Below are 16,816 nucleotides of genomic sequence, written 5' to 3'. Positions count from 1 at the left end.
ATTGAGGGTGCTGATAATCTACTCTCCCAATAATTGTGGGGATCAAGGGAGTATTAAAACCAGTACTACTTGGTTTAATTAAAGTAGAATGTAGTCACATAACATTATTAATATTAATAGTTAAACACAATTGAGTACTTATATGCCAGGCACTGTTCTAAATGTTCTACCTGTACTGACTCATTTAGTTTTCTCCAAAATTCTATGTTGGAACCAGGTGTTATTATGTCTCTATTATACTGATGGGAAGATGTAAGCACAGAGATTTAAAATAAATTTTTTGAGATGACAGAGCAACTTAATAGTAGAGAGATGACTGAAACCCGTAATCAGAGTTTGGAACTTATTCTTTTTTCCATTGTGTTTTACCTGTCTCTCTGATTAAATAGAGGTCATTAAAAAATAAAATAGTTTTCGTATACATCCCTTTCCCCCCTTTTTTTCTAGAGCAGAGTAATTTTCAGGTGTTTTTTGTTGTGGCTTAAAGTAGTAAATGTTCTGGCCTATCTCTTCCAGGGAAATAGCTTAGTTACGTACAGCCTGCATTTTCTATTTGACTACAGTGTGTTAGGAGTTAATTATTTATAGTGCTTGTTGAAGCTGATGTGGTGCTGAGCTCGCTTTGGGTTTACAGACAAAGAATGGCCTGTAGAAATTCACTAAAATGAAAATTTCCTGAAACTTCACATTAGAGGTTGACCTGAATTTTAGGCTTCATGGATTTGAAGTTGTGTAACAGTTAGGGTTATATGATGTCAGAGTTACTATATACCGCATCAGAAAGCAAGCGCTAAATTTATGAAGAGGAGTATTATTTTAAATTTATGAAGAGGAGTATTAGTTTCTCTGTTCACTTTATTTCTGTTTTTTTTACACAGGACATCTTGCCCACCAATCCCAGTGATTTTTTAAATTCAAGTATAGTACTCTTGCCTGGAAAATCCCATGAATGGAGGAGCCTGGTAGGCTGCAGTCCATGGGGTCACTAAGAGTTGGACACGACTGAGCGACTTCACTTTCACTTTTCACTTTCATGCATTGGAGAAGGAAATGGCAACCCACTCCAGTGTTCTTGCCTGGAGAATCCCAGGGACGGCGGAGCCTGCTGGGCTGCCATCTATGGGGTCGCACAGAGTCGAATACGACTGAGGTGACTTAGCAGTAGCAGTAGCAGTATAGTGCTAAAAGTGTGAGGTCAACTTTATCACAGAAATTAATTGAATAAATATATTGCAAATGCTATGACCTTGGCAGTGGGAGAATTTTCCCCTTCACCCAAGTGTTTGTGAAAATGGATGAGGGGATAGGAAGAATTAGGGAATCCTCCTCTTTTCTTCCCTCAGACTAGGTATCCAAGATTATTAGTTAATAATGTAACCATTGAACCCAGGATTACTTTTTTTTTTTTTTTTTTTTTTAGTGACAGTTCATGCTGACATTCTAGAATATCTTATAGGAGTGAAAAGATGTAATATGTTGAAGAGGGCAACACATACTGGGGATGCAGAGTAAATGTTAAATCCATAAACCTATTAGTGAATGAAGTAGTCATGAAAGAGGTAGTGAAAAGGAGACCCGTAGTCATTCTATGTAAAGCCTGTGGGATATGGGTGAGGGAGTGTGAATCTGTGGACAGATAGGAAAGGCACTGGCAGATGGAACCTCAAAAATGCTAAAGTACAGTTCAGTTCAGTTCAGTTGCTGTTGTGCCTGACTCTGCGACCCCATGGACTGAAACATGCCAGGCTTCCCTGTCCATCACCAACTCCTGGACCTTGCTAAAGCTCATGTCCATTGAGTTGGCTATGCCATCCAGCCATCTCATCCTCTGTCGTCTCCTTCTCCTCCTGCCTTCAATCTTTCCCAGCATCGGGATCTTTTCCAATGAGTCAGTTCTTCGCATCAGGTGGCCAAAGTATTGAAATTTCAACTTCAGCATCAGTCCTTCCAGTGAATATTCTGGACTGATTTCTTTTAGGATTGACTGATTTAATCTCCTCGCAGTCCAAGGGACTCCCAAGAGTCTTCTCCAACACCACAGTTCAGAAGCATCAGTTCTTCTGTGCTCAGTCTTCTTTATGATCCAACTCTCACATCCATCCATGACTACTAGAAGAACCATAGCTTTGACTAGACAGACCTTTGTCAGCAAAGTAATGTCTCTGCTTTTTAATATACTGTCTAGGTTGGTCAGAGCTTTTCTTCCAAGGAACAAGCATGACCTTGGCAGTACTATGACCTTGGCAGTTGCAGAATTTTCCCCTTCACCCAAGTGTTTATGAAATGGATGAGGGGATGGGAGAAATTAGGGAACCCTTCTCTTTTCTTCCCTCAGTCTAGGTATCCAAGATTATTAGTTAATAATGTAAACATTGAACTCAGGATTATTCTTTTTTTTTTTATGGAAGTTCTTGTTGACTTTCTAGAACACCTTATAGGAGTGGTCTTTTGAAAAGATGTAATATAATCTAGATACCATATTTAATGGCTGGATAATATTCCTTTTTTTTTTTTTTTTATAAATTTATTTATTTTAGTTGGGGGCTAATTACTTTACAATATTGTAATAGTTTTTGCCATACATTGACATGAATCAGCCATGGGTTTACATGTGTTCCCCTTCCTGGACCCCCCACCCACCTCCCTCCCCATCCCATCCCTCTGGGTCATCCCATTGCCCCGGCCCTGTAGATACCATATTTAAAAGCAGAGACATTACTTTGCCAACAAAGGTCCGTCTAGTCAAGGCTATGGTTTTTCCAGTGGTCATGTATGGATGTGAGAGTTGGACGGTGAAGAAAGCTGAGCGCCAAAGAATTGATGCTTTTGAACTGTGGTGTTGGAGAAGACTTTGAGAGTCCCTTGGACTGCAAGGAGATCCAACAAGTCCATCCTAAAGGAGATCAGTCCTGCGTGTTCACTGGAAGGACTGATGTTGAAGCTGAAACTCCAATACTTTGGCCACCTCATGCTAAGAGTTGACTCATTGGAAAAGACCCTAATGCTGGGAAGGCTTGGGGGCAGGAGGAGAAGGAGACGACAGAGGATGAGATGGTTGGATGGCATTACTGACTCGATGGACGTGGGTTTGGGTAAACTCCGGGAGTTGGTGATGGACAGGGAGGCCTGGCGTGCTGCGATTCATGGGGTCGCAAAGAGTCGGACACGACTGAGCGACTGAACTGAACTGAACTGAATATATTGAAGAGGCCAACACATACTGGGGATGCAGAGTAAATGTTAAATCCATAAACCTATTGGTGAATGAAATAGTCATGAAAGAGGTGGTGAAGAAGAGAGCCGTATTCATTCTATACAGAGCCTATGGCTCTACGTAGAGCCGTACATAATTTCATGGCTACAGTCAACCATCTGCAGTGATTTTGGAGCCCAAGAAAATAAAGTCTGTCACTGTTTCCATTGTTTCCCCATCTATTTGCCATGAAGTGATGGGACCAGATGCCATGATCTTCAGTTTTTGAATAAAGTACAGAGGTCTTGGAAAGAACCTCTGTCAGAGTCTGGTAATGGAGAAGAAAATGAATATCTATGACTAGACTCAAAGTGAGCCAGCAGAGGGCTGAATCTAAGTTCACACAGGAAAGGCTTTGTTCTTTTAGATGGGAGCCAAAGGAAATAACTTATCATGATCTAGATGGTAGAAATATTGTGGACCAGCCAGAAATCAAGGGTGGCAAAGGGCAGGCCCAGAAAAGGGACTCAAGGTGTTAAGTCATGGGTATCTAGGAGATAGTAAGGAGTGTCTCCTAGGAACTTAGTGGGTATCTTGGAGAAGGATGCTCACTGTTCACTGATCTGCTTATTCAACATTTATTGATACCTACTTTGTACTACCTACTGGTCCAAATTGGGAAAGGAGTACGTCAAGGCTGTATATTGTCTTGCTACTTATTTTACTTATATATAGAGTACATCATGTGAAATGCTGGGCTGGATGAAGCATAAACTGGAATCAAGATTGCCGGGAGAAATATCAATAACCTCAGATATGCAGATGAAAACACCCTTATGGCAGAAAGCAAAGAGAAACTAAAGAGCCTTTTGATGAAAGTAAAAAAGGAGAATGAAAAAACTGGCTTAAAACTCACCATTCAAAAAATGATCATGGCATCCGGTCTCATCACTTCATGGCAAATAGATGGGGAAACAATGGAAGCAGTGACAAATTTATTTTCTTGGGCTCCAAAATCACTGCAGATGGTGACTGCAGCCATGAAATTAAAAGATGCCTGCTTGGAAGAAAAGCTATGACCAACTTAGACAGCATATTAAAAGCGGAGACATTACTTTGCCAACAAAGCTCCATCTGGTCAAAGCTATGGCTTTTCCAGTAGCCATGTATGGATATGAGAGTTGGACTATAAAGAAAGCTGAGTGCCAAAGAACTGATGGTTTTGAACTGTAGTGTTGGAGAAGACTCTTGAGAGTCCCTTGGGCTGCAAGGAGATCCAACCAGTCAATCCTAAAGGGAATCAGTCCTGAATATTCATTGGAAGGGCTGATGCTGAAACTGAAGCTCCAATACTGTGGCCGCCTGATGTGAAGAACTGACTCACTGGAAAAGATCCTGATGTTGGGAAAAATTGAAGGCAGGAGGAGAAGGGGATGACAGAGGATAAGATGGTTGGATGGCATCACTAGCTTGATGGACATGAGTTTGAGCAAGGTCTAGGAATTGGTGCTGGACGGGGAACCCTGGCGTGCTGCAGTCCATGGGGTTGCAAAGAGTCAGACACAACTGAGTGACTGAACTGAACTGTTTACTAGGCACTGTTGGAAACACTGAGGATGAAGCAGTGAGCAAACAGATGCATTTGTGAAGCTTAACAATTCTTTTTTTTTTTAATTCTCAGCTTTATTAAGGTATAATTGATAATACAGTTGTAAGATATTTAACGTTTACATCATGATGATTTGATATTCATGTACATTGTGGAAGGATTCCCACCATCCAGTTAATGAACACATTCATCACCTCATTTATTATTATTATTTTTGATAAGTACATTTAAATTCTGCTCTCTTAGCAAATTTCAATTATATAATATGGTGTTATTAACTGTAGTCATTCATCGTTCACTTTAGCTCCTCAAACCTTATTCATCTGAAAATGGAGAGTTTGTAGCCTTTACCAACCTCCCCATTATTCCTATCTTGCAGCCCATGGTAACCACTCTTTTGGTTTGTTTCTAGGAGTTTGACTTTTCTTTTTAAATTAGATTCCACATATAAGTGAGATAATACATATCTTTCTCTCACTCATTTCACTTAGCATGATGCTTCAGTGTTCAGCTATGTTGTTCCAAACAGCAGGATTTTCTTCTTTCTCATTGCTGGATAATATTCCATTGTATGTATTGCATACATACATCAATATTGCATCTTCTTTATCCATTTATTCATTAAATGACACTTAGGTTATCTACATATTTTGGCTATTGCAAATAACACGGCAATGAACATGGGAGTGTAGGTGTCTCTTTGAGATCCTGTTTCATTTCTATTGGATATACACCCGGAAGTGAAATTGCTGTATCGTTGTTGTTGTTCAGTTACCCAGTCATGTTTGAGTCTTTGTGGCCCCATGGACTGCAGCAAGCCAGACCTCCCTGTCCCTCACCATATCCCCGAATTTGCCCAAGTTCATGTTCATTGCATCAGTGATGCCGTCCAGCCATCTCATCCTTTGATGCCCTGTTCTCCTTCTGCCCTCAATCTTTCCCAGCATCAGGGACTTTTCCAATGAGTTGTCTGTTCACATTAGATGACCAAAATACTGGAGCTTCAGCTTCGGCATCAGTCCTTCCAGTGAATATTCAGGGTTGATCTCCCTTAAGATTGACTGATTTGATCTCCTTGCTATATCATATGGTAGTTCTATTTTTAATATTTTGAAAAATCTCCATATGGTTTTCCATAATGACTGTACTGATTTACATTTCCTCCAACAGTGCAGGAGAGTTTCCTTTTCTCCACGTCCAAGCCAATATTTGTTATTTGTTTCGTTTTTGATGGTAGCCATTCTGACAGGTATGAGGGGATATCTCATTGTGGTTTTGATTTGCATTCCCTGATGATTAGTAATTTTGAGCATTTTTTCTTGTGCCTGTTGGCCATCTGTATGTATTCTTTGGAAAAATGTGTATTCATATCTTCTGCCCATACTTTAATTGCGTTGTTTTTTTTTGATATTGAGTTGCATGAGCTCTTTGTATATGTTAGCTCCTTATCAGTTTATTTAGCTCCTTATCAGTATATATCATCTCCACATATTTAGCTCCTTATCAGTCATATCATTTACAGATATTTTCTTCCATTCAGTAGGTTGTCCTTTTGTTTCGTCAGTGATTTCCTTTACTGTGCCAAAACTTTTAAGTTTAGTTAGATACCATTTATTTACTTTTGCTTTTGTTTCCTTTGCCTTAGGAAACAGAGCCAAAAAAATATTGCAATGATTTATGTCAAAGAAATTTGGTCTGTGTTTTCTTCTAGGAGTTTTATGGTTTCAGGTCTTCAAGTTTTTTATCCACTTTTAGTTGATTTTTTGTGTATGGTGTAAGGCAGTGGTCCAGTTGCATTCTTTTCACATGGTTGCCCAGTTTTTCCAATCACCTTATATCGAGAAGACTATTCTTTCCCCAAACTTACCTTCTTGTAGGGGAAAATACACAAGAACCAAATAAGTGCATAGTACTCTGTGGTACATCAGATCATAGTAATTGCTTTTGAGAAAGTAAAGCAAGGAAGGAAGGAAGGGTGGGAAGTACTTGGATGTTGCAGTTTTAAATGGGATGGTTAACTATATGTAAGTGAGGAGGTAACATTTGGGCAAGTTTCTAAAGAAGGATTTGGTGGGTTTTATTCCTATGAGAAGAAAATTGAGCACATGAACTTGTCCTCACTGGTGTACTTCAACTCTGTTTAACATGGGTCAACATTTTCTGTCTTGCTATTTTAAAATTTAATTGCATCAACAAATAAATATGTGAGTTGGGTGAAGGAGAGGAGGATGCTATTTCTGAAGGAGGAAGGATAGGCATGAAAGGGATTGGTAGGGAAAGCCCCTTCTTAATTGCTATGAGGACACTGTGCCCAGTAGTGAAATTGAGGCCACAGGTGTTTGATGACCTTTGCCATCATGTGACCTCAGTCTATGGAAGTTGTTTCTGACATCATCAGTTGACAGTAGAGTAGTATGTTTTATTTTGACAGCAGATTATTGCATGGGTTAGGCTTTAACAAACACTCATAAAGTCACTGTCTGGGAAGCTTAAATGTAATTTCTTGCATTGTAGTGCTAATGCTTTGTACATGTTTGTCTCTACAGCTTTGTAGGAAGTCAACCTCAGAGAGGCAGACGGGATGGCTAGTTCAGCCCGGGAGCACCTGCTTTTTGTAAGGCGTCGAAATCCCCAGATGCGGTATACCCTGAGTCCAGAGAACCTCCAGAGTCTGGCTGCCCAGAGCTCCATGACCGAGAATATGACCCTACAGCGGGCCAACAGTGACACAGATCTGGTGACCTCTGAGAGCCGCTCCAGCTTGACGGCCAGCATGTATGAGTACACGCTGGGGCAAGCCCAGAACCTCATCATCTTCTGGGACATTAAAGAGGAGGTGGATCCCAGTGATTGGATAGGACTGTATCACATAGGTGAGTCAAATGAACTGGACTTGCTTGTGACTTAGCGCATACATTTTGCTCTGACATTGTACTATTCTGTGTTTTCTCCTGGGAAGAAATTCACATACATAAATTAAAACAGCCATATCCTGGGAATTTTTTCTTCTTCTTTGGGGTAGCTGCTGCTGCTGCTAAGTCGCTTCAGTCGTGTCCGACTCTGTACTACCCCAGAGATGGCAGCCCACCAGGCTCCCCCGTCCCTGGGATTCTCCAGGCAAGAACACTGGAGTGGGTTGCCATTTCCTTCTCCAGTGCATGAAAGTGAAAAGTGAAAGTGAAAGTGAAGTCGTGTCTGACTCTTCGTGACCCCATGGACTGCAGCCTACCAGGCTCCTCCGTCCATGGGATTTTCCAGGCAAGAGTACTAGAGTGGGGTGCCATTGCCTTCTTCGTCTTTGGGGTAGGGGAATCAACAGTTATAAATACCTTTGCTGATATGAATTCTATGGTTAATTTCTACCCTAATTAAATGTCAGAACCTGTAGTATTTTCTTTTTAAAACTTCACTTTACCCTTGATCATTAGCTGCATTTTGGAAAGAGGTGGCTATAAACGTTTACTAGTATTTTTAAACCAATGAAAAAGATGTTTGGATTTAGATAACTGATATAAAAAATGTTCTGTATTTTCAGAAGGTTGAATTACAATAAGAATAACTTGCAGTCTAAAGTATCTTTTTATTTCAAAATTCCTAGATGTGTCCTAGATCAATTAGGTAAAGAAAGTGTCATAGTCTTCTAACAAATGACTTAGAAATAGGTTGCTATTTGTTTTAATAAAAGTGTCCCAACCCTGTTTAGCTGATTTGCATCTCTTTTCATAGGTGAGTGCATGATGAATAAGCATGTCCCAGAAAATATAATATCTGTTACTTGAGTTGAAAGCAAAAGTAAAACCTACTAACCAGTCATAAAGAAATCAGAATCAAATCTAGTAAGAAAATCTTAACATTCCCCAAAGTTGGAGAGCTTTATCACTGAATGAAGGGAGTTCTTTAAAAAAAAAAAAAACAAAACAGATGTCTTATCAGAAGACATTGTTCCTTTCAATGTAGATTATAAGCCAAGCACTTTGTGTGTGTGTGTGAATAGAGTGGGAGTAGGGTGGGAAAAACCAGTTTATGCACTGCTTCTCTACCAGGGGCAATTTGCCTACTTCCTCTATGGACATTTGGCAGTGTTTGGCGATATTTTTGTTTGGCAGAACTGGATAGGGGAAATAGGAGATCAGTGATGCTGCCAAACATCCTACAATGCAGAGGACACCCCCCCACAATAAAGAATTATCTATCCTCACATGTCAGCACACTGTTGAGAAACCCTAGTTGAGGCAAAGTAATATCCTTGCTGAAATTCCATTAAAATGTTAAACCCACTGCACTTTGTTTCTCTGGACAATTTTATATTGACTAAAATAAAATTGATTTGTATTTACTTATGTAAATTTTAATGCTGAATCATGCTAGATAGCAAGAAATGGAAGCAAAAATTCAATGAATTTTAATTTTTCTGTTTCCTCTTATGACAAAAAGAAAAAGGGGAGGAAAAGTCTTCAGAGTTCAGCATTTTCCCCAGGTGTGTTTAAATGTATGTTTACAGTGAGGGAGATACATGATTTTAAAATTATATGTTTATATCTAGTATCTATTCTGTTCACAAAAGAATGTTGCAGTTTTGATGTGACTTTAGAGGTAACTCTTGTGGTTTTGATGTAATTTTGCTCTTTTGGATTTTATGAAATATTTTTCTTTTCACTTTTCTCATATTTTTTCCTTTTTTTTCTCACTTAAGATTTTGTAATGCTTAATAAGAAGCTACAAATAGCATATTGTGTTTTCTTAGATGATATTTTTATGTGACAGTTCTTTGGGATGCAATTTTATTTTCTCACATAGGGTGATTCCTTTTTTGTGTGTGAATAGCTTAATTTGTGGGCTCCCCTGGTGTCTTAGTGGTAAAGAGTCTGCCTGCCAAAGCAGGAGAAGTGGGTTTGATCCCTGGGTCAGGATGATCTTCTGGAGAAGGAAAGGCAACCCACTCCAATATTCCTTGCCTGGGAAATCCCGTGGACAGAGGAGCCTGATGGTTACAGTCCATGGGGTTGCAAAAGAAATGAACACAATTTAACGACTAAACAACCACAACAATTTAATCTGTAAGATACTAGAATCACTGAAGACAATGATTCCTATTACTTTATAGTTTTTCCCCTCCCATCTTTCTGTTTCTGCATCCCTCTTGTTTTATTTCCTCATCTATATTTAACTGAGAAGGAACTAAGGAAAGGAAAGCCAAGTTTATCTTATTCCCAAGTGCCCAAAGTCACAAAATCGTGGTGTTCTTGTATTTATTTCACTTTTTAGAGTATAGATCAAAGGTCTAGATCGAGAATTAGCCCAAGGATATAGCTAGGAAAATATTTTGGCAAATAAATCTCTTGAAAAGTGCTATTCTTCTTTAGCTAACTTCAAGTTTTCTCTGTGTCCTTCTCACATATCATCATGATATTTTTGCTTCCCTGTATGTAATGTGTCTCTTTTTTTCCCTTTGGCTACTTGCAATATTTTTTTTCTTTATCCTCGTTTTTGGCAGTTTGTCTATAATGTACCTAGGTGTGATTTTCTTTTTATTTATATTGGTTGGGATTCTTTAAGCTTTTTAAGTAAATGTTTTTAATGAAAATTGTGAAAAGTTTGGTCATTAATTCTTTGGATTTTTTTTCTTGTTTCTGAGAACGTCTTTTTCTGAGACTTCAGTTACACATATGTTACGTGTTGTTCTTTAAGATTCTGAGGCTCTGGTTAATTTTTCTTTAATCTCTTTAGTACTATGATTCAACCAAGTTTGCCAACTTTTCTTTTTGTTTTTCTTCATTCTCCTGTTAGGCCCATTCAGTGGATTTAAAATTTTTAGTTATTTGACTTTTCGTTGATAGACTATGTATTTCTCTTTTTATAGTTTTAATTTCTCTTCTGAGAGTCTGATATATCTTAACTCTTATCAGGCCATATCTTTTTTCAGTTATTTGAATTGATTTGAATACATCTGCTTTAAATTCTCTGCTATATCCAATCTTAGAGGGGGGCTTGTCTAAGGGTCTGTTTTTATTGTCTGTTTTTCTGTTGACTGTGAGTCCCATTTTCCTGTTTCTTTGCATTTTTTCACTTTACAGTGGACATTGAGGATTCTGTATTGTAGAAATTCTGAGTTCTGTGGCATACTTTTAATTTTAATGTTAATTTTTATTCTGGTTGGATGATTTATTTCCCTGAACTTGCTAAGTATGATTTAACACTTGGTTAGAATGTATCTGTGGAAAGCCTAATATAGCTATCCAGCTCTTCTAACTTGATGGGATTCAGTCTTCAGATTTAGTCTCCTTTATGGATTTTGTTAGGACTTGATTTGGGGCTTTGTTAGAGTAGGTCTATTGTGGGCTTTACTCTAGGACTTTGTGCATATTCCTAAGTAATGCCATTTCTGATGTCTTAGCCAGATGCCTGGAACGTTAACCATTCTGTCTGACTGGGCTGTAATTCCAATGTTCTCCAGAACTGCTTGACTACTTTAACGGCATTACACTCTCAGCCCTGGAGCAGCTACTCTCTGGAAAGCCTTGGTAGTCTTATCCTGCATGTATGCAGCCCAGACCATGGCCAAAAGCTTGTGGGGGATCCCCATGTGGACCTTTGACCTTTATTCCCTCATCACTCTTTCCAGTGCCTTGCCTGCAGATTCTAGCCACTTCAGTTGACCCAAAGTCTGGTTGCTGCCTCCCTTGCTCATTAGAACTGTCATGAACTCTAGCTCCCTGTGCTGCACTCAGGAAATTGTTCCCTGGATAAGATCAGGATGGTCATGGAGTCACCTTATAAGTTTCCCTTCTCTCTGGGATTTTAGTCTATTGTGCAATGTCATAAAATAACTGCTAACTAGTTTTACAATCATTTCATTAGGAAGACAAGTCTGGAACTAATTACTACAATATGGCCTGAAGCAAAAGTTTCTCCCCTACTTTTGATTTAGGGTGGATGGTAAGAGGTTCCACTTAATTTCCCCATCTAGCCATTTCCAGAGAACTCTGAATACATAATAAATGATAGTTTGAGTCCCATATGTTTGTCTCCTTCTTAGTATATTTTCAAATAGTTTTAGATCCCTAGCATGGAAGAGGTGTGAGGAGTTAGTGCCCTCAGACCTCTTAAGAGGATGGATGAACACAGAGACAAGCATTCAGGAATAGAAGTATCATGTAGGTAGAATGAGATATGTGGTATTTTCAGACACGCTGTTGGTTTTTAACAGGTCTTCCACAATAATGACTTTGAAAGGCACAGGTAGGTACTAACATCTGAAACATTAAGCATGGGTCATTTATATTGTCGCAGAACCACAGCTGTGTTTAAAAGAAAGGTTGACTTATCTGGGACCTCAAAGTGAGAGTAAGAGGCCTTGATTTAAGGAGAGATAGCCCTTTCTCTCCTGATGCTAGACCATTTCATTCTGGATGGATTATTTTGAGCTCTAGACTGGAGACAGCCTCACTTTTGCAACAACTTGGCCATCCCATGTGGTAAGGGAGGGATGGCAGCCCTGTGGTCTTTAACTGATAGCCATTTCCTGATCCCTGCTTCATTGTGGGTTTAGGAGGTGGGCAGCAAGCCCTTGATTTCAGGGCAAGTAGGCCCTCTCCAGACTTAAGAAGGGTCTAAACTGATGTGGCAGTCCAAGTAGTGAGTAGTCTAGGAGTGTACATGTGACCCAGTTCTGGCCAGTGATGTGTAAGGGAAAGACTTTGGGGCAACTTCCTTTTCCAAGGAAAAGCCAGAGCCTCATGAAGAGAGTCTTTAACCCCCACTTTCTCTTGTGCTTGGGACTCTGGTGAAAGGATGTGATATCTTGACTTGTTATATACATGTAACAACCATAAGTTATCAGTCAAGAAGATTAAGAGCCAAGAATTACAGAGAAGAAAGAGCTTGGACTGGCACTCTAAAGAAAAATATCTTCACCTGTGTTTAAGTCATCAGTAGTGAGCCTTTCTTGTACCAGCAGTCATTCCTAACTGAGCATGACTAAGGGGAATATGCATAATATGTTCTCTCTTGGGCTCTGTGAAATAAGTTTCATAAAAGCACATACAGCAAGAATAGCTTCAGGTTTCTATACCTCTTAGTAGGAAGCAGCCACTCCTTTTCAGCTGTGTCCTGAGAAGCCGAATTGTTTCCTAGCAACATTTAGTTTTATTTGTGGAACTGAGAGATGGTCTCTATAGAAATAAGTCCCAAAGGGGAAAGATTTGGGTGAAATATAGGGCTGGTGAGGTGTGGCTTATTGGCACAGTGTGCATTTTGATTGTTGTTTCTCTTGGCGTACATTTTCTTCCTACCTAGAAGTGTGATTTGTTTTTGTTTAGCTAATTGCTAATGTTTTGCACTGTTCAGTTTGCTCCAAATGACTTTTAGCACTACTAATCTGGAGGGAAAACATGTCCTTCTGCATCAGAAATAAGAATCTTTCTTTAGACAGTTTGGCCAGTGTAGAGATCCTATTGGGAATACAAAGAAAAAAAAGTTGAAAATGTCAAAACACTATCTGGGGAAACTTTGACTGTGAACATTGTTCTTAAAACAGAAGCTAATTATATTTTCTCCCTCCAGAAAGTCTCATGTACACCCTAAGGTTTCCAGAGATGATCCCAATGTACCTATAGCCCTGAATCTCCAAATTATAGCCATTAATACCTTGCAGATAGCTTCTAGAAATCACTAGATTTATAATTTATTGTTTGTCTCCAAAGTTAGAATTGACCCCTCACAAATTTAATAGTGCTACTCATTGCCACCTCCTAAACTCTCCAAATAAAAAGAGCCAAATGCTTTTATTGTGTAAGAACTCAGCACAAACAGCTTTCCATGAAAAATCAAATGGACACCTTTTAAAGAGAGGCAGAAAATATTAAATTTGTTTCAGGTTCCCTATCAAATTCCCCTTAACCTTTTATCTTGTGCTTGTTTTTCGGATTCTTCAAAAGAAAAACACTTCAAGAAGCTTTATTTGCCATTTCTCATGTGCAGGCCACTTCAGGTACATGGACTGAACTGTTTGTTACTGATCTGTGACTCAGTAAGAAACTTTCTATAGAATGTAAATCAATGTGGAAGCTTCCTTCATTGAGAAGATCTTGCTATAAAAAATCATCTCAACTAAATAATGGGCTTACTGATGTAGGTATTTCTGAATCAGCTTCTTTTCTTGTCATGGACCAGTAACAAAAAGATAATTTACCAACATTGTCTGGACCGTCCTTTGAGTATAGCTCTCAGCATCTATGTTGATTGTATCTCTAAAGACTGTTGTTCAGTTGCTAAATTGTGTCTGACTCTCTGTGACCTCATGAACTGCAGCACACCAGGCTTTCCTGTCCTTCACCATCTCCTGGAGTTTGCTTAAACTCATGTCTGTTGAGTTGGTGATGCCATCCAACTATCTCATCCTCTGTCACCCCCTTCTCTTGCTCTCAATCTTTCCCAGCATTGGGGTCTTTGCCAGTGAGTTGGCTTTTCGCATCAGGTGGCCAAAGTATTGGAGCTTCAGCTTTAGCATCAGTCCTTCAAATGAGTATTCAGGGTTGATTTGGATTGACTGATTTGATCTCCTTGCAGTCCAGGGGACTCTCAAGAGTCTTCTCTTGCAATAAAATTGCAATAATGATCCAAGGCATTAGGATCATGTATTTTTGAACTCTAAGATCCCAAAGTTTAAGCTCATGTTTTATAGATAAAAAAAACTAAGGTCCAGAATGGTGAAACCATGCTGGTAGTTGGGGGCAGTTAAGACTGGGGCTCAAGTGTACTGTGAACCAGTCTTCATTTTTCTCCTTGTGTGTTGAAAAATATAGTCCGGTGTTTTCCAACCTTTAGTTATTTCTTTAGTTATTACTTTCTTGATTTTCACAGTATTGGATTACCATTTGTACTATTTATCCTTTTCCTTAAACCGTCTGATTAAAGAAAACAAACTGGTTATCTACCCTGACCTTGTTGTTCTAAGCCACAGAGTCTGGGAAAGATTTGCTGTGTTAGCTGTTTTTCTTTCTAACATGTATTAACTGTTAATAAATAACTTTTGTCTGTGGGCTGCCCACCCAGGATTGTCACATGCAGCACACTTTGAGAAATTCTGAGGTTATCAGTGGTTAAGAGCACAGGCTCTGCAGTCAGACAGACTAGTAAATTCAAGTCTACTTACTAGCTTGAGAGAATGGTGTAATGTTTTTAAACCTCAGGTTCCTTATCTTAAAAAAAAAAAAAAAGGGACTAAGAAAAATATCAGTATCATGAGAATTAAATGAGATAATGCATATAATATTCTTAGCAAAGTGCCTGGGCTCTTTGTAAGAGCTTACTGATTATAAACTATCATCATCATGTTGACAATTGTTAATAACAGTGAAACCATTTTCTTGGTGGTTTAAAGCAGCAGCACGAATTTAGCCACTGAGTCCAGAAGAAGGGATTTTCAGATTAAAGTGACATACTGGGTTACTTCTACTTACAGAAAACAAAATCCATTCTTTTGAGCTTGAGCTCTGGGGATTATAGAAAGCACTTAAAACATGACTGTTAAATAATGCAGTATATTAATTTGAGTATTATGTAGGTTCTAAACCAGCATGATTTCCAAGGCAATAGAAAAACTGCAGTTTAATCTGAAATTCAATCAAGTGGAATAATGTATGCATTAGGTATTTAGTTTCCAGAGTAGCTATCAAATACATTTAAGAATATTTGTTTGTGACTATTGTAGAACATGCTGCTATGAACATTGAGGTGCATATATCTTTTAAAATTACTGTTTATATACTCAGGAGTGGAACTGCTATATCATAGGGTAGTTCTATTTTTAGTTTTTTGAGGAACTGCCATAATGTTTTCCCTAGTGGCTGGACCAATTTACATTCCTACCAATAGTGTAGGAAGGTTCCTTTTTCTCTACATCCTCACCAGCATTTTTGTTTTTTTGATGATAGTTCTGACAGGTGTGAGGTGATACCTCCTTGTGGTTTTGATGTACATTTCTCTGATAATTAGCGATGTTTACCATCTTTTCATGTGCCAGTTGGCCATCTGTGTAGCTTTCTCTTAACGATTTTATTCAAAAGATTATTTTTGGTTTTCATCCATTCATTTGTTTGCTCAACAATGTTAGGAGTCTACTGTGTAGCACGCATCTGAAAAAATTTTTTAAATATCTATATTTAAGATAATATAGTGCTGTCATTCTAGTTTTCTCTCCAATTATTATATAATATATTGGCCTTTAGATTGCTGTTTCCTTACCCATGGATTCCATCTTTAATGTGGAAAGTGCTGTATGTTTAAATACAAATAAATTTACTCCCTGAACTCTACTGCTTCAAACAGTCACTTTTTTGGCCATGTTTTCAAAACATGCATCTTCCATTCTAAGCAATCTTGGATGTTTTTCTGAAAACTGTGAGTTTGACATGAAGAATGTCTGTACTATTTTTGATATTCAGAAATATATACCTGTATATTCATTTTATAACTATTACACTTCTGGTATGAACAAGTGCTATTATGTGATTATCGATAGATCAAGGAATGATTATCTTTTTACTCTACAAAAACAAGAACAATTTTTTAGACTATAGTTATATCATTAAGCTGTACTATAGAAGCAGATATGTTACTGAAAGGCTAACCTAAAAAAATCTTGAAATTTCCAACTGAAAATTTACATTAACTAATAGGATTCTAAGTATTTAATATGTATCTTTTTGAAGTATCCAAATAGATAGATTTTTCTGTAAGTGTAAGTCCTGTGGCATATTTTTGTTATGATGAAACATTTCATGTGAAAAGGGAAAGCCTTAAGAATTCAGTGAACATCTGAAGGAGGTTAAATTCTTACTTTGGGGCTGTGTAACAGCCATTTTTTTCTTTGTTCACTTTAACTGTTAAAATCTGTCATTCCTGAGCCATTTCAAGGGGATAAACAAGGTGAATTTTGCTATGCACATGGCCCACTGTAAATGCTGATTTGAGCAGTGTTACATTCAGCGTATGTCAGCTGACTTATAGTTTTC

The 16,816-nt window shown here is 38.4% G+C and overlaps 1 protein-coding gene across 4 annotated transcripts in view; it reads left to right on the top strand.

Annotated features, from left to right (window-relative positions):
* Positions 1-16,816, top strand: part of HECW2 (HECT, C2 and WW domain containing E3 ubiquitin protein ligase 2) — a 468,609-nt gene that overhangs the window by 217,373 nt on the left and 234,420 nt on the right. For all 4 annotated transcript variants that reach the window (XM_081581446.1, XM_081581447.1, XM_081581444.1 and 1 more), the window contains one exon: positions 7,349-7,675. In XM_081581446.1, coding sequence (XP_081437572.1) covers positions 7,384-7,675 — 292 coding nt within the window. In that variant the 5' untranslated portion in view covers positions 7,349-7,383. The remainder of the gene's footprint in view (positions 1-7,348; positions 7,676-16,816) is intronic.

The sequence above is a fragment of the Giraffa tippelskirchi genome, chromosome 3 (assembly GCF_054371585.1).
Source record: "Giraffa tippelskirchi isolate mGirTip1 chromosome 3, T2T-mGirTip1v1.2.pri, whole genome shotgun sequence".
Lineage (NCBI taxonomy): Eukaryota > Metazoa > Chordata > Mammalia > Artiodactyla > Giraffidae > Giraffa > Giraffa tippelskirchi.
This window is presented reverse-complemented; position numbering and strand designations above follow the sequence as displayed.